Source organism: Pleurodeles waltl, chromosome 3_1 (assembly GCF_031143425.1).
Source record: "Pleurodeles waltl isolate 20211129_DDA chromosome 3_1, aPleWal1.hap1.20221129, whole genome shotgun sequence".
NCBI lineage: Eukaryota > Metazoa > Chordata > Amphibia > Caudata > Salamandridae > Pleurodeles > Pleurodeles waltl.
The window spans coordinates 9,716,897-9,735,353 of NC_090440.1; the positions used below are offsets into that span (position 1 = coordinate 9,716,897).

At 48.2% G+C, this 18,457-nt stretch overlaps 1 protein-coding gene across 14 annotated transcripts in view; it reads right to left on the reverse strand.

Annotated features, from left to right (window-relative positions):
* Nucleotides 1–18,457, reverse strand: part of MADD (MAP kinase activating death domain) — a 639,440-nt gene that overhangs the window by 544,466 nt on the left and 76,517 nt on the right. For all 14 annotated transcript variants that reach the window (XM_069221634.1, XM_069221639.1, XM_069221632.1 and 11 more), the window contains 2 exons: nucleotides 16,334–16,472; nucleotides 6,383–6,997 (listed from right to left, as the gene is read on the reverse strand). In XM_069221634.1, coding sequence (XP_069077735.1) covers nucleotides 6,383–6,997; nucleotides 16,334–16,395 — 677 coding nt within the window. In that variant the 5' untranslated portion in view covers nucleotides 16,396–16,472. The remainder of the gene's footprint in view (nucleotides 1–6,382; nucleotides 6,998–16,333; nucleotides 16,473–18,457) is intronic.

The following is an 18,457-nucleotide window of genomic DNA, read 5'->3' on the forward strand; positions in this document are numbered from 1 at the left end:
GCGACTGATGCCACGAACAGATGTACACTGGGTAAGTGACATTTTCAGTTCGATGGCATCTGTCGCTGTAGATATGCATGTTCTGCATAGACTAGTAAGCAGTTATTTCCCCAAAAGCGGTGGATCAGCCTGTAGGAGTGGAAGTAGTCTGAAATAATGTTCTTAATACGGCTTGACCTACTGTGGCTTGTTGTGCGGATAACACGTCTACACAGTAGTGCTTGGTGAATGTGTGAGGCGTAGACCATGTGGCTGCCTTACATATTTCTTGCATTGGGATGTTTCCTAGAAAGGCCATGGTAGCACCTTTCTTTCTGGTTGAGTGTGCCCTTGGTGTAATGGGCAGCTGTCGTTTAGCTTTAAGGTAGCAGATTTGGATGCATTTAACTATCCATCTGGCTATACCTTGTTTTGATATTGGGTTTCCTGCGTGAGGTTTTTGAAATGCAATAAATAGTTGTTTAGTCCTTCTGATGTTCTTTGTTCTGTCAATGTAATACATCAATGCTCTTTTGACATCTAATGTATGTAGTGCCCTTTCAGCTACAGTATCTGGCTGTGGAAAGAACACTGGAAGTTCCACTGTTTGATTTAGATGGAACGGTGAAATAACCTTTGGCAAAAATTTAGGATTGGTCCTTAGGACGACCTTATTTTTGTGAAGTTGTATAAAAGGTTCTTGTATTGTAAACGCCTGAATCTCGCTTACTCTTCTTAGGGAAGTAATGGCGATGAGAAATGCCACCTTCCAGGTTAGGAACTGTATGTCGCAGGAGTGCATGGGTTCAAAAGGTGGACCCATAAGTCTAGTTAGGACCACATTTAGGTTCCATGAAGGAACAGGTGGTGTTCTTGGTGGTATAATTCTCCTAAGGCCCTCCATGAATGCTTTAATGACTGGTATCTTATATAGGGAAGTTGAATAGGTAGTCTGCAGGTATGCAGATATTGCTGCAAGGTGTATTTTAATGGAAGAGAAAGCCAGGTTAGATTTTTGTAAGTGAAGCAAGTAACCCACTACATGTTCTGGAGTTGTGTGTAATGGTTGTATTTGATTAATATGGCAGTAGCAAACAAACCTCTTCCATTTACTTGCATAGCAGTGCCTGGTGGATGGCCTTCTGGCTTGTTTTATGACTTCCATACATTCTTGGGTAAGTTGTAAGTGCCCGAATTCTAAGATTTCAGGAGCCAGATTGCTAGATTCAGCGATGCTGGATCTGGGTGTCTGATCTTTTGGTTGTGTTGTGTCAACAGATCTGGCCTGTTGGGCAATTTGATGCAGAGTACTACTGATAGGTCTAGCAGCATTGTGTACCAGGGTTGCCTTGCCCAAGTTGGTGCTATTAATATGAGTTTGAGTTTGCTTTGACTGAGTTTGTTTACCAGGTAAGGAAGGAGAGGGAGAGGAGGAAAAGCGTAAGCAAATATCCCTGACCAGTTCATCCATAGGGCATTGCCTTGGGACTGTTTGTGTGGGTATCTGGATGCGAAGTTTTGGCATTTTGCGTTCTCCTTCGTCGCAAACAAGTCTATCTGAGGTGTTCCCCAGAGTTTGAAATATGTGTTCAGAATTTGGGGGTGAATTTCCCATTCGTGGACCTGTTGGTGATCTCGAGAGAGATTGTCTGCAAGTTGATTTTGGATCCCTGGTATAAATTGTGCTATTAGGCGAATTTGGTTGTGAATTGCCCAACGCCAAATTTTTTGTGCTAGCAGGCTTAACTGCGTGGAGTGCGTCCCCCCTTGCTTGTTTAAATAATACATTGTTGTCATGTTGTCTGTTTTGACGAGAATGTATTTGTGAACTATTATTGGTTGGAAAGCTTTTAGTGCTTGAAAAACTGCTAGAAGTTCTAGGTGATTGATATGCAGTTTTGTTTGATGTACGTTCCATTGTCCTTGTATGCTGTGTTGATCGAGGTGTGCTCCCCACCCTGTCATGGAAGCATCTGTCGTTATTACGTATTGTGGCACTGGGTCTTGGAAAGGCCGCCCTTTGTTTAAATTTATGTTGTTCCACCACAGAAGCGAGAGGTAAGTTTGGCGGTCTATTAACACCAGATCTAGAAGATGACCCTGTGCTTGAGACCACTGTGATGCTAGGCACTGTTGTAAGGGCCTCATGTGCAGTCTTGCGTTTGGGACAATGGCTATGCATGAAGACATCATGCCTAGGAGTTGTAACACCATCTTTGCTTGTATCCTTTGTGTTGGATACATGCGTTGTATGATGGTGTTGAAATTTTGAATTCTTTGTGGACTTGGAGTGGCTACTCCCTTTGATGTGTCTATTATGGCTCCTAGGTATTGTTGTACCTTGCGCGACAGAATGTTGGATTTTGTGAAGTTGACGGTGAACCCTAGTTTGAAGAGGGTTTGTATGATCTGATTTGTGTGATTTGAGCACTCTATCAACGAATGGGCCTTGATTAGCCAGTCGTCTAGATATGGGAACACATGTATTTGCTGCCTTCTTATGTGTGCAGCGACTACCGCTAGACATTTGGTAAAGACTCTTGGTGCGGTTGTTAATCCGAAAGGCAGTACCTTGAATTGGTAATGTATTCCTTTGAATACAAACCTTAGGTATTTCCTGTGCGATGGGTGTATTGGTATATGGAAATAAGCATCCTTGAGGTCTAAAGTTGCCATATAGTCGTGTAGTTTTAGCAATGGTAATACCTCTTGTAGTGTGACCATGTGAAAGTGGTCTGATTTGATGAAAGTGTTCACTACTCTGAGGTCTAGGATTGGTCTCAGCGTTTTGTCCTTCTTTGGTATCAGAAAGTACAGTGAGTAAACTCCTGTGTTTATTTGTGTGTTTGGCACTAATTCGATTGCATTCTTTTGCAATAGTGCCTGCACTTCTATCTCCAGGAGATTGGAATGATGTTTTGTCAAATTTTGTGCTTTTGGTGGTATGTTTGGAGGGAATTGTAGAAATTCTATGCAATAACCATGTTGGATAATTGCTAGAACCCAAGTGTCTGTAGTGATTTCCTCCCATGCTTTGTAATAATGACTTATTCTTCCCCCCACTGGTGTTGTGTGGAGGGGGTGAGTGACATGTGAGTCACTGTTTAGTAGTAGGGGTTTTGGGGCTTTGAAATCTTCCTCTATTCCTAGGGAATTGCCCTCCTCTATATTGTCCCCGAAAACCTCCTCTGTACTGTCCCTGGTAACTGGACGGTGTTGCCTGTGAGGTGCTGGCTTGTGTGCTCTGACCCCAAAACCCTCCTCTAAAGGGTGTTTTACGGAATGTGCTGTAATTCCCTCTGCTCTGCGGGGAGTAGAGCGCACCCATGGCTTTGGCAGTGTCCGTGTCTTTTTTAAGTTTCTCAATGGCTGTGTCCACTTCTGGACCGAACAGTTCTCTTTCGTTAAAAGGCATATTGAGAACTGCTTGCTGAATCTCTGGCTTAAATCCAGACGTTCTGAGCCATGCATGCCTTCTAATAGTTACAGATGTATTAATTGTCCGTGCAGCTGTATCTGCAGCGTCCATGGAGGAGCGGATCTGGTTGTTGGAAATGGCCTGTCCCTCCTCCACCACTTGTTTTGCCCTATTTTGTAGGTCCTTGGGCAGATGTTCAATGAGATGTTGCATCTCATCCCAATGGGCTCTGTCATAGCGCGCAAGTAGTGCCTGGGAGTTCGCGATGCGCCACTGGTTTGCAGCTTGTGCTGCGACTCTCTTACCAGCTGCATCGAACTTGCGGCTTTCTTTATCTGGGGGTGGTGCATCTCCAGATGTGTGGGAGTTGGCCCTTTTCCTAGCTGCACCTACAACGACAGAGTCTGGTGGCAGCTGTGTAGTGATGAAAGCCGGGTCTGTAGGAGGCGCCTTATACTTCTTTTCCACCCTTGGTGTGATTGCCCTGCTTTTGACCGGCTCCTTAAAGATGTCTTTTGCGTGCCGGAGCATACCAGGGAGCATAGGCAGGCTTTGGTATGAGCTGTGGGTGGAGGAGAGTGTATTGAACAAAAAATCATCCTCGACCTGTTCAGAGTGGAGGCTCACATTATGAAATTGTGCTGCTCTAGCCACCACTTGAGAATACGCGGTGCTGTCCTCTGGTGGAGATGGCTTCGTAGGGTATGCCTCCGGACTGTTATCTGACACTGGGGCGTCGTATAGGTCCCATGCGTCTTGATCTTGGTCACCTTGGCTCATGGTGGTGTGAGCTGGGGAGTGTGATGGAGTTTGTGCTGGTGAGACGTTAATCACGGGCGGAGGAGAGGGTGGTGGGGTAACCTTTTTAACCACTTTTGGTTGTGGTGTCTGTTCAGTTTGGAACTCCAACCTTCTCTTTCTTCTAATAGGGGGAAGGGTGCTTATTTTTCCTGTCCCCTGCTGTATGAAAATACGCTTTTGCGTATGGTCCACATCAGTTGATTGTAGCTCTTCCTCGAACCTATGCTTTTGCATTTGGGAGGTTAGCGAGTGCTCTTCTGTATAAGAGCCTGAAGCTGGGTCGGTTGCAGTTTGTTTCGGGACCGAAACCCTGTCTGCGTCTTTTTTCGGCTCCGAGGTGACCCTTTTCTTTTTCGGGGCCGAAACCTCTCGGCGCCGATCTTCTTCGGGGCCGCTGTCTCGGCGTCGAGCCGTGTCTACACCGGCATCTCAGTGTCGATGCTTGTCTCCAGCACTTTCTCGGTCCCGAGAAGGCTGCGTGCCGGTGTCTCGACCGGAGTCGGACGATCTCGGCACCGTTTGGGCCTTTTTCGGTGCCGACGGTCGGTCACCGAATTTATGGGTCGAGCCATGGCCTGGTGGCAGTGGCGTCCCCTGGGCCTTGTAAATCTTCTTCTGAGTGCTTTTCGACGTCTTACTCACGGTTTGTGTATCGTCGAATCCTTCGGAGTCCGAGTCTTGGATCGAGAAGGTACCTTCCTCCTCTTCTTGTTCCTCGAACTCCCGGTGGGCTGTCGACGTGGACGCCATCTGAAGTCTTCTGGCTCGACGGTCTCGGAGTGTTTTTCGGGACCGGAACGCACGACAGGCCTCGCAGGTGTCTTCACTGTGCTCAGGTGACAGGCACAGGTTACAGACCAAGTGTTGGTCTGTACAGGGGTATTTATTGTGGCATTTGGGGCAGAAACGGAACGGGGTCCGTTCCATCAGCGTTCTTCAGCATGCGGTCGGGCCGACCAGGCCCCGACGGGGGATCGAAAAACTACCCCGAAGGGCACCGGAGCTCCTCGATCCTTCGACGCGGTGTTGAATCTAACTACGCCGATCCCGAACGCAACAATACCGACGAAAATCTTCCGAAATTAGCTATCTTTCCGTTCCGAAACTCGGAGCGACAGGAACACGTCCGAACCCGATGGCGGAAAAAAAACAATCGAAGATGGAGTCGACGCCCATGCGCAATGGAGACAAAAGGAGGAGTCACTCGGTCCCGTGACTCGAAAGACTTCTTCGAAGAAAAACAACTTGTAACACTCCGGCCCAACACCAGATGGCGAGCTATGCAGAACATGCGTATCTACAGCGACAGATGCCATCGAACTTATATTTACTTCTGAACTCAGAACTTGGAGGCAAGAGCCATCTCACAAACTTACCTCTGAACTACGTCCTTATTCACTACAGCTGCCATAGGTGTTTGAGGAAGGGGATACGATCCTCTAAACCTTGCCCTTGTTCAGCGAGTTCATCAAAGTTTATTTTGGAACTCTGCTGTCACTGGGTTATAGCTACAGGCTATGGACAGTGGCCTCGTTCAGGCTCATGGAGCCTGTCACAGGGATCAGAGCTACTCTCCAGGCTGCATCCTTTGCGCTCTGGCCATAGACAGTAAAACTCCATCAGGTTAGGTCTACTTCCAGATTCTGAAATTTGAGCTCTTTCCTCATTCAGTGAAGTTATCAGAGGAGTTAAAGGGGTGTCTGACCTCGGACCTCACTCAGACTGAGTTTACTTTCGGATCTTGACCTTTAAATGTTATAGCTGCTCGAGCCATCTCATACACTCTCGCCTGTGAACTCTGTCTATGTTCATTAAAGCAGTCATATGGCATAAACCTATTTCATAGATACGCCCTCGATGTCTGCCCTCATTCAGTGAGATTCTAATAGGGGTTAGAGCTACAGGTAAAATCTTAAATATGAAACCGGTCACCACATAGTGAGGTTACTACTAGGCTTAGCACTAACTCCCAAAGTGGTACCCTTGATGAGGGATTAGAAATATCTCAGACTCTTACTGGTCAAAGCTGCTATTGGAAATATCTCAATCTTGCTTGTAAATGCTGCTATTAGAAGTATCGGACTCTTGCTCGTGAATGCTGCTATTCGAAATATCGCAGACTCTTACTTCTGAACGCTGCTATCACTTCCTCAGCTCGCTGGAGGAGGTATACTACATTCTTACCTTTGAACGCCCTTGGAGATGCCCATCTTTCTGCTGACCAGCCTCTCGCTGCAGCAGTTGACTAGCCTCTTCAGCGTGTAGAGGCACTCCCGGAATGAGGAGTAGAACGGGTAATGGCTGAGGATGCACAACGATGTGAGGGTGCTGTTGCGTGATCGCTGGGTGCCTTTCATGAGGCGCTTGCCACGTGGAGACTTGTTGACGTCCGGCGTAGACTCTGCACTCTGGGGCTGCAGAGAAGACCCGCTCTCAGAGCTGTCATTGTTCAACTCCTCCTGAGGTCCAGAGTCCTCAACAGGCTTGAGGCCCTTTTGACAGTCCCTGTTTCGATGGCCACCCGTGCCCTCGACCTTCTCCTTGGGGACCCGCTTCTGGAAGGAGCGATAGAAGTTGACACAGATGCCATAGCGGGTGATCCCACTGTCCTTGTCCATGAGAGTGAAGACAAAGGAAGTGTCATCGCGAAAGCTCATGCGTTTCTGTCGCACACTCAGGCATCCCTCCGGCTGGCAGAAGAATACCACATCTGGGGGCAGAGGAAATTCAGGGTGGTCCTCCAAGGGGTAGCGTCGGAGAAGCTCTGGGGTTTGAGCGATGCTGTCGCTGCTCGGCTGCCTGTAGGAGTAAACAAGAATCAGCAGGTTATAGCAACAAAGGATGAGACAAAAGACAAAAGGAATAAGGAGCAAAGGGATGCACGTGGAGACGCCAGAACACATTTCAAATGGAACAAAAAAAAAAAAAACTGTTGAAGAATATGTTGTACAACAGTGGTCAGCAGAGTACGAGTGGTTACCTTGAATGTGAAGGAGGGTTGAATACATTGTCAACGTGGCATAACATTCTTGCACACAAAACGTAGAGGAACGGAGATAACATTCGTGAAAGAGACTCATTTGACGGAGAGGAAGGGCAGGGCTCTCCGGAGGAGGCGGAGGGGACAGCTGTACTACACTGCGTACTCTGCATTTGCACGAGGTGCCCTGATTTAGCTTAGACCTTGAGAATGCTGCAACTGCATAAGGTGTGGTAGGCCCTGAGAGGCAATACGTCTTAGTAATAGGCCAACTGGATGGGAAGGACACTGCACTGCTAAATATACATGCCCCAAACACCAACCAATACCTCTTTCTGACTAGCCTGGTCCCCAATTGACTGCCACAGTGCACTACCTGAAGATTATAGGGTGGGGGTAATTGTGTGGCAGACCGCCTAACTGGACAGGTCATATCCCCCCCGTGTCAGCTTCCCTGGCGCATAAAGTATCAGGGTCCTTTCAAGAGCGATCAGCACAGGGGATGGTAAACCACTGGCAGACATGCAACCGCAGGGCACAGACCTATTCCTTCCTCTCTGGTTTGCATGGATTAGACATGCACCTGGATGTGATTTTCTGTTGCAATGCGCTGGCTGAACGAGTGACAGATGCGGAGTATTTAACGCTGACTGATATATTCAGACCATAACCTCCTACTCGGCACTCACCCATGGTCACCACGCAGGGCTAGTGTCCTGACATGGTACCTGGATCCCCACCCTTTTGGAGAATCTGGCGTTCTGGACATCATTGGGGTGAGGTGATACATAACTACTGGCTGGAAAATGCAGGCATGGCATCTTTGCTGTAGAATCGGAGGCGTTCAAGGTAGTGGTGCAGGGACACTGCACTTCCAATAACTCAGGCGTACACATCCAGCTACACACTGATATTCGACGACAGGAAAGGGTAATGACGATTTGCCCCCGGATCTGGGAGTGACGACCAAAGGTAGGACCCAGCTCCTGGAGGAAAAGAAATGACTTGCAGTGGTGGAAAGTCTGAAGCAGTAGTGTTACAGGGTGTACATCACGCAGGCCTAAGCAGAAAGAGAAGTCAGGGAGTATGCCGGCATGGGTCCTCTGGGAGGAGAACAGGGGTCACCCTATACTCCACATCTGAAACTCATCAAGCCGGGCTGTGTTCCTGCAGGTAGAGATTAATAGGGTGTTCGTGCAGAGGCAGAACGTCCGCAGTATACAGTGGATGCATCCCCCGCGGACCCGAGTCTACAACTGAGGACCAAACTGGCGTAGCTATTACTGTCCAGGAGGTAAAGGGTGCAATCAAGGAGCTGGCTCAGGTCCTGGTGTCAGACGGGACCCCCATCAAGCTTTATGCTACTTATGCAGCAGCCTTAGCCCTCAAGATGACGTATATCTACAATGGGGCTTTGGAGCGGGGTCTGCTCCTACCCGCTCTAGAGGACACCATTGTAGTTTCCCTGCCCAAGGAGGACAAGCATCCGGGATTGGTGGATTCCTATTGCCCCTTTTCTATGCTTAATGTGGATTACAAAATCCTCAGCAGGATTCTGGCAAACTGGATTCTACCCCATGCGGGTTTACTGATACATCAAGGTTTGCACCCACTTTCAGTCTCATGCCTTCCTGATGAACTCCTTTGTGGTATCAGTGGACATTCAAAAGGCATTTGATTCCGTTCACTGCGAGTTCCTCTATAGCATCATGACTGGGATGGGATTTGGGCTCCAATTTGTCAAGTGGACACGGCTATTCTACACCAATCTGGCGGCAATAGTCGGGACAGTATCAGTGATTTCAGAACCCTATCGAGTTGGACAGGATCAGTGACATCAGAACCCTAGACAGGATCAGTGACATCAGAACCCTATCCAGTTGGACAGGATCAGTGACATCAGAACCCTAGACAGGATCAGTGACATCAGAACCCTAGACAGGATCAGTGACATCAGAACCCTATCGAGTTGGACAGGATCAGTGACATCAGAACCCTAGACAGGATCAGTGACATCAGAACCCTAGACAGGATCAGTGACATCAGAACCCTATCGAGTTGGACGGGATCAGTGACATCAGAACCCTATCGAGTTGGACGGGATCAGTGACATCAGAACCCTATGAGTGACATCAGAACCCTATCGAGTTGGACAGGATCAGTGACATCAGAACCCTAGACAGGATCAGTGACATCAGAACCCTATCCAGTTGGACGGGATCAGTGACATCAGAACCCTAGACAGGATCAGTGACATCAGAACCCTATCCAGTTGGACGGGATCAGTGACATCAGAACCCTATCGAGTTGGACGGGATCAGTGACATCAGAACCCTAGACAGGATCAGTGACATCAGAACCCTATCGAGTTGGACAGGATCAGTGACATCAGAACCCTATCAAGTTGGACAGGATCAGTGACATCAGAACCCTATCGAGTTGGACAGGATCAGTGACATCAGAACCCTAGACAGGATCAGTGACATCAGAACCCTATCGAGTTGGACAGGATCAGTGACATCAGAACCCTATCGAGTTGGACAGGATCAGTGATTTCAGAACCCTATCGAGTTGGACAGGATCAGTGACATCAGAACCCTAGACAGGATCAGTGACATCAGAACCCTATCGAGTTGGACAGGATCAGTGACATCAGAACCCTATCCAGTTGGACGGGATCAGTGACATCAGAACCCCATCGAGTTGGACAGGATCAGTGACATCAGAACCCTATCCAGTTGGACAGGATCAGTGACATCAGAACCCTATCGAGTTGGACAGGATCAGTGACATCAGAACCCTATCCTGTTGGACAGGATCAGTGACTTCAGAACCCTATCGAGTTGGACAGGATCAGTGACATCAGAACCCTATCGAGCTGGACGGGATCAGTGACTTCAGAACCCTATCGAGTTGGACAGGATCAGTGACATCAGAACCCTATCGAGGTGGACGGGATCAGTGAGATCAGAACCCTATCGAGTTGGACAGGATCAGTGACATCAGAACCCTATCCAGTTGGACGGGATCAGTGACATCAGAACCCTATCGAGTTGGACAGGATCAGTGACATCAGAACCCTATCGAGTTGGACGGGATCAGTGACATCAGAACCCTATCCAGTTGGACGGGATCAGTGAGATCAGAACCCTATCGAGTTGGACAGGATCAGTGACATCAGAACCCTATCGAGTTGGACGGGATCAGTGAGATCAGAACCCTATCCAGTTGGACGGGATCAGTGACTTCAGAACCCCTATCCAGTTGGACGGGATCAGTGACATCAGAACCCTATCCAGTTGGACGGGATCAGTGACTTCAGAACCCTATCCAGTTGGACGGGATCAGTGACATCAGAACCCTATCCAGTTGGACGGGATCAGTGACATCAGAACCATATCCAGTTGGACGGGATCAGTGACATCAGAACCCTATCCAGTTGGACGGGATCAGTGACATCAGAACCCTATCCAGTTGGACGGGATCAGTGACATCAGAACCCTATCCAGTTGGACAGGATCAGTGACATCAGAACCCTATCCAGTTGGACAGGATCAGTGACATCAGAACCCTATCCAGTTGGACAGGATCAGTGACATCAGAACCCTATGAGTGACATCAGAACCCTATCCAGTTGGACAGGATCAGTGACATCAGAACCCTATCCAGTTGGACAGGATCAGTGACATCAGAACCCTATCCAGTTGGACAGGATCAGTGACATCAGAACCCTATGAGTGACATCAGAACCCTATCGAGTTGGACGGGATCAGTGACATCAGAACCCTATCGAGTTGGACAGGATCAGTGACATCAGAACCCTATCCAGTTGGACAGGATCAGTGACATCAGAACCCTATCGAGTTGGACGGGATCAGTGACATCAGAACCCTATCGAGTTGGACGGGATCAGTGACATCAGAACCCTATCCAGTTGGACGGGATCAGTGACATCAGAACCCTATCGAGTTGGACGGGATCAGTGACATCAGAACCCTATCGAGTTGGACAGGATCAGTGATTTCAGAACCCTATCGAGTTGGACAGGATCAGTGACATCAGAACCCTAGACAGGATCAGTGACTTCAGAACCCTATCGAGTTGGACAGGATCAGTGACATCAGAACCCTATCGAGTTGGACGGGATCAGTGACTTCAGAACCCTATCGAGTTGGACAGGATCAGTGACATCAGAACCCTATCGAGTTGGACGGGATCAGTGACTTCAGAACCCTATCGAGTTGGACAGGATCAGTGACATCAGAACCCTATCGAGTTGGACGGGATCAGTGACTTCAGAACCCTATCGAGTTGGACGGGATCAGTGACATCAGAACCCTATCGAGTTGGACGGGATCAGTGAGATCAGAACCCTATCCAGTTGGACAGGATCAGTGACATCAGAACCCCTATCCAGTTGGACGGGATCAGTGAGATCAGAACCCTATCCAGTTGGACAGGATCAGTGACTTCAGAACCCTATCCAGTTGGACGGGATCAGTGACATCAGAACCCTATCCAGTTGGACAGGATCAGTGACATCAGAACCCTATCCAGTTGGACGGGATCAGTGACATCAGAACCCTATCCAGTTGGACAGGATCAGTGACATCAGAACCCTATCCAGTTGGACGGGATCAGTGACATCAGAACCCTATCCAGTTGGACAGGATCAGTGACATCAGAACCCTATCCAGTTGGACAGGATCAGTGACATCAGAACCCTATCCAGTTGGACAGGATCAGTGACATCAGAACCCTATGAGTGACATCAGAACCCTATCCAGTTGGACAGGATCAGTGACATCAGAACCCTATCCAGTTGGACAGGATCAGTGACATCAGAACCCTATCCAGTTGGACAGGATCAGTGACATCAGAACCCTATGAGTGACATCAGAACCCTATCGAGTTGGACGGGATCAGTGACATCAGAACCCTATCCAGTTGGACAGGATCAGTGACATCAGAACCCTATGAGTGACATCAGAACCCTATCCAGTTGGACAGGATCAGTGACATCAGAACCCTATCCAGTTGGACGGGGCACTACGCAGGGGTGCCCGCTTTCCCTGTGTTGTTTGCCTTCGTCATGGTGCCTTTTGCTCCGACTGTACGACAGAGGGGGCACTTTAGGGGACTGCAGATTGCAGCTGAAACTCTATATATGTCGGTATACGCAGACGATATGCTTCTATATATGCGTGAGGAGGCATCCGATTTGGAGGTGTCACTAGCAGCTCTAAATACGTTTGGTGAGTTGTTGGGACTTTCGCTCAGTTGGCATAAATCTGGTGCCTACACCCAGATGTTGGAGAACCATGGGAGGCTCGGATCACGCCAGCGCTGCCCTGGCTGTGGGGATTTACAGAATGGCAGGACTGCGCTTTGAGGGCAGTTATGGCGAGGCTTTCGCGGCGCTGGATGCTCAGATGCCTTTGAGTTACACCTGCCCCTTTCGGGAGCACCAGCTAGCGATGTTAAAGATGGTTGTGTTGCTGCACTTTCTTTACTTTTTGGCGGCCCTACTGGCGGAACACCCAGAAAGGTTCTTTCGGGATCCGGATGGGGTACTCGGGTTTTTGTACTGCAACTACTCCAGACGGCGAGTACCCCTACGGAAGACGAAGAGGGAATGGCAGCCCCAGACCTTGAACTGCATTGGTGGCCAGGTGGCGTTCCCACTTATGAGACACCCTGGGTCATGGAGAGCGTGGCCACCCATCCTGTGATCTCGACCCGGCTTCCACAAAACCAGACCCCGCACCAATGGTGCGTAATGAAAATATACTGGTTAAAACAGCGAGGCACGTCTGGGCTAGGGCACTGCAAAGGACGCACATGGAGACCCCCCACATTTCCGAGCTCTCAATGCTAACCGCGGCATACTGGCCTTCACCGGTGGACTGGGTGGGCCTACACACTTGGACCGATATGGGACTCACTATAATGGGTGACCTGTCTACAGGGTCAGAACTTATTTATTGGGCTCTTATGGGGAGCTTGGGTGGATCTGACTCCACTGAACCAGCACTCAGTGACATACCTCTGGCGCTCTTTTGAAGATGCAGCATGGAGGAAGATGTTGGCATCCACCCCTGCACAGAGCATCCCTTACTCCATCATCGGCATGCTCTCGCTGTGCCGCAGAGAATGCCGGAATTTTAGCACATGGTGTGGGACTACTCTGTGCATTGTCACTATTTGGATAGGGTAGATACAGCTAGATATTTTCAATGCACGTTTGCTGGGTCTTCAGAAGCGCAGAACTTCTCATTAGCTCACCGATAGGTTTGTGGATTTGGCATCAATTCTCACTCGTAGACAACGGACAATATGTTGGAAATTGGCCTAGACGTCTACAGAGGGTGGAAAGGGGACACTAGGTGGACAGACTGCGAGAGAGAGGCGATCTGGAGGGAGGACGATAAAGGGATAGAAGACCAATCCTACTGGCGTGGGATGTGATATTGTTGGTCTGGCCCTATGGGAACTCAAGGGGAGGATTGTGGTGGAGGGGGTGCACTTTAGGATTCTCCGATGGCCAGTACTTCACCACCAGGGACCTCGTGAGCAAGGGAGTTTCCCAACCGTGGAAGACTGATTTAAGTTGTTATTCTGCTAACATTGTCACGATGTCCTTACAACTTGGTTTGCCAAGTGTTTTTATTTTGTTGCTGTATTCATTTTGTTAGGAAAGCAATCAAATGTTTTTTTTTAAATGCATTGCACACAGCAGTGTTTTTTTTTGGCGGATTCAGGTTCCTCCAGATGTTATATGGTCAGGGCTTGTTTTGATTGCTGGTGTCCTTCACACACACCATACCACATAATAGAGTTTTGTTTTACATCATTTGTTAAAATGGGATGATCACATTAAATTTCAAGTTGCAGCAACTCCACACACTGCTATTGACAGCAGAGAAAAAGAAATAAGTTGTGTGATCACATGAAGCAGATGGGTGTGTGATGACTTGGCGCGTCTGTCTGGTGCAGTTACTGTGTGCTACATTCAGTGGTGTTTGGAAACACAACGAGCATTATTAGCAGTCAGCGAGGTGTGAGAGGTAGTGTTTTTAGGAGCTAGTGCTTTTCTGATGCATGCTTGACATATTGTGGATTAAACTCGCTTCTTGTACTGCTGAAGCCTGTCCAGCTTGCCCGACATGTTAGTTTTTAACCAACAGGTCTTGCGTTTTGAGTCTTTCAAGGTTGGTTTTACTGTTGCTACAGATGGAAATCACAAGGCCTTGTGTTTCTGTATGATCTTCCTGTGGTTCGTTTAAAGTGGTCAGAAACGGTGTGTGGGCTACTCGGCCTCTGTGCACGTTTCTAGAAGGCCATGGGATTTACTGGATGGAAAGTGCTCAGTTAACTTTTTCCAGACAAAATGAGATATTGTACATGAAGCACCCCAAATGTTACAGAAGTTAAAAAATATGGCGAAGGTGCGTTTGTTTTATGTGGTGGTGTTTCTCGGTGTCTAATGGGAGGTGTGTGCTATACTATGGTGCAGGTTCCCTATGTGAGAAGCAAAGTTATAACATCCTGTAATGTACTCTATCTTGCACAAGTCACAGTATTGTGTGTGGTATACTATAGTGCAGGTTCCCTATGTCAGAGGCAAGGTGTATAATATCCTGTAATGTACTTTATCTTGCACAAGTCACAGTATTGTGTGTGGTATACTATAGTGCAGGTTCCCTATGTCAGAGGCAAGGTGTATAATATCCTGTAATGTACTTTATCTTGCACAAGTCACAGTATTGTGTGGGGTATACTGTGCTGCAGGTTCCCTATGTGAGAAGCAGGCGTACGATATCCTGTAATGTACTGTATCTTGCACAAGATGCAAGGTGTATAATATCCTGTAATGTACTCTATTTTGCACAAATCACAGTATTGCGTATGGTATACTATGGTGCAGGTTCCCTATGTGAGAAGCAAGGTGTATAATATCCTTTATCTTGCACAAGTCACAGCATTGTGTGTGGTATACTACGGTGCAGGTTCCCTACGTGAGAAGCACGGTGTATAATATCCTGTATTGTACTCCATCTTGCACAAGTCACAGTATTGTGTGTGGTATACTACGGTGCACTTTCCCTATGTGAGAGGCACGGTGTATAATGTACTGTAATGTGCTCTATCTTGCACAAGTCACAGTACTGCGAGGTTACCCATGTGAGAGGCAAGGTGTATAATATCCTGTAATGTACTCTATCTTGCACAAGTCACAGTATTCTGTGTGGTATACTACGGTGCAGGTTCAATACTGTGCAAGGTGTACAATATCCTGTAATGTACTCTATCTTGCACAAGTCACAGTATTCTGTGTGGTATACTACGGTGCAGGTTCAATACTGTGCAAGGTGTACAATATCCTGTAATGTACTCTATCTTGCACAAGTCACAGTATTGCATGTGGTACACTACGGTGCAGGTTCAATACTGTGCAAGGTGTACAATATCCTGTAATGTACTGTATCTTGCACAAGTCACAGTATTGTGTGTGGTACACTACGGTGCAGGTTCAATACTGTGCAAGGTGTACAATATCCTGTAATGTACTGTATCTTGCACAAGTCACAGTATTGTGTGTGGTACACTACGGTGCAGGTTTCCTACGTGAGAGGAAAGGTATACAATATCCTGTAATATACTCTATGTTGCACAAGTCACAGTATTGTGTGTGGTATACTACGGTGCAGGTTCAATACTGTGCAAGGTGTACAATATCCTGTAATGTACCCTATCTTGCACAAGTGACAGTATTGGTCCGAGAGAACTAGGGTCAGAAGGAAACCTGATAATGATGAAGTCTGAAGCGGGATGTGCAGTGAATGAAATGGCGAAGGGGATGAAATATAGAGAATTAAGCGCTAGAATGTAGGCTGGCAGAAGCCAAGACTCAAGCGCAGTAACAGTAACCTGCAAAGGAGTTGCGGTGAAGAGACACGGGACAGAGGCTGAAGTAGGATGGACAACTCTTCACACGCATCTCAAGTGTGGAATTTGAGGGGGGTCTGAAGAAGACCAAGTCTATCTACAAAAGAGTGGCTGGCAAGTCAAGGAGGAGATGAGGAGATGAGGAGATGCCATTCATAGACTCAGGTGTCAGAGTATCAAGGGAAGGTGGGCGCAGCAGCACTCACCTGGCTCCAACGATTACAAGGTAATCAAGGAGTCGAGGACACAGCTTCTTCTTCTGCCCCATGGTCCTAAACTTGGATTATGTCATCGCAGGAAGTCCTCCTCAGTCTGGCGGTCAGGCAATAAAGTGGGTGATCGAAACTGTGAAACAGGAAGAGAAAAGGAGATACAAGTGAACATATAAGAACAGAGCTCACCTAAGGAGTCAAACAAGACTAGACTAACAAACAAAAGGAGACAAGGTCAAAGAAGAGAGAGAGAGCTGGTTAGAAGGGGGTGAATACAGGAGAGAAGAAAATCAGAGAGGCAAAAAGAAAGAAGAAAAGGGTTAGGGGCCAAAAGCGCAAGACGAGAGAATGGAAAATGTAAGACATGGAAAAGGTATTGGAAACAAATCAGAAGAGGAACTGCAGCAAGGAACGAAAGTAGCAAGAATACGGAGTCGAGGCAGAGACGGAGTCGGGGCAGGTTGGTAACTATATCGAGAGAAAGGCAGAAAGGAGTCACAGTAATGGCAAGAGCCTCCCGGGAGAGACAAAAAGGCAGTTCATCACTTGAACAACCCCTGAAAGGACAGAGATAACTAAATGAGAAAAGAAATTTAAAAAATCCTAGAACGGACACTAGAGAGCAAGAGGACTGAGGAACGATGAGGTGTACGGGAGATGGCCAGAAGGCGCGTCAAACTATGTATAGATGCAAGTGTGAGAGATGCACCGCGACAGAACAAAGGACAGAATAAACCTGGGAGACAAGCCATCCATCAGAGTTTACCATCACAGGAAGGTAGGGGCTGGAAAGTAAAAACCTAGCGCAAAGAGGCACTGAGGCAGGAGGCCTCCTTAGAGGATCACCAAAGAACGAATGCCTCAGCAGCCATTCTGTAATGGATCCATGCCCCACCGGCGCACTGAGGATCTGTGTGTGCCTGCAACAATCGTCAATGGGTGGGCCTGGGGTGCCCTGCTCTCATCAATGCCCCTCGAAAGGCATGAATGGCAGGGTCTGGAGTGATCTACTCCTGCCACACTCTATGTTGGCATCAGCTGAAGGATCTGATCTGAGGTGCACAGCACTCTTCAATGCCCCCCTCTACTAGCATATTTGGCAGAATCAGCAGTGATGTACAGCCTTCTCATGCAGCTATTACTGCCATGCCAATGCCCCGAGACGCATCACGGGTATAAGCAGGAGGCATCTGTGGCACCCAATGCCTCTCAGCAGCGTCAGTAGGGAAGGACGTGAGAGGGGCTCAGGGAAGTCACTCTCGAATGCGTGCATCACTAGGGACACCATGGGGGATCTGGGAAATCCACACACCCCCTTCACATCTCAAGGGTGCCTCTACTGCCCTCGGCAACGCAGCTGCAACCCACCCAACGGGCTACCCGTGTCCAGGAGGGTGATTCAAGTGCAGGACTGGATGCACCGCACCCAGCGTCGCAGAATGGTCCACAGGCCACCAGTGCCCAGGAAGTACTGCTGGAAAAGGTGCTCTACACCAGGCAGTAGATGCGCCCATCCGTCATTTTTATGCTAACAAAGTACCTGCCCAACCACAGTCAGTGGATATTCTAGTGCCCCAGCCACTTCTCCTGCAGTAAAATCCATTCACATTTCGCTCCGAGTTTTAGAATGTGGCCTAGACTGGTGGTCCTGGTGGATGGTGCATTCAGGATAAAGTAGGTCAGCGAGAAGGAATGAGGTGCCATTCAGGAGGCACTATCTACGGTGCATCCTTGTCTCAGCTGGAATGGAGGGCACTGCAGGCAACGAGTGATCTCCAGATCCGAGGGAGAGCACTTGGGAGAAGAGCATCACAACATACAAGTTGGTAACTTAAACGAATGGCAAGTAATTCAAGAACCGCGTCCAACAATGATCTATGCGACCACTGTGACGCCAAGGGTCTAATGCATGCACCAGCAGACAGTGATCGGGATCCGTGCAGTATAGGGTCTAATGCATGCACCAGCAGACAGTGATCGGGATCCATGCAGTACTGTGCAGTATAGGGTCTAATGCATGCACCAGCAGACAGTGATCGTGATCCGTGCAGTATAGGGTCTAAGGCATGCACCAGCAGACAGTGATCGTGATCCGTGCAGAATAGGGTCTAAGGCATG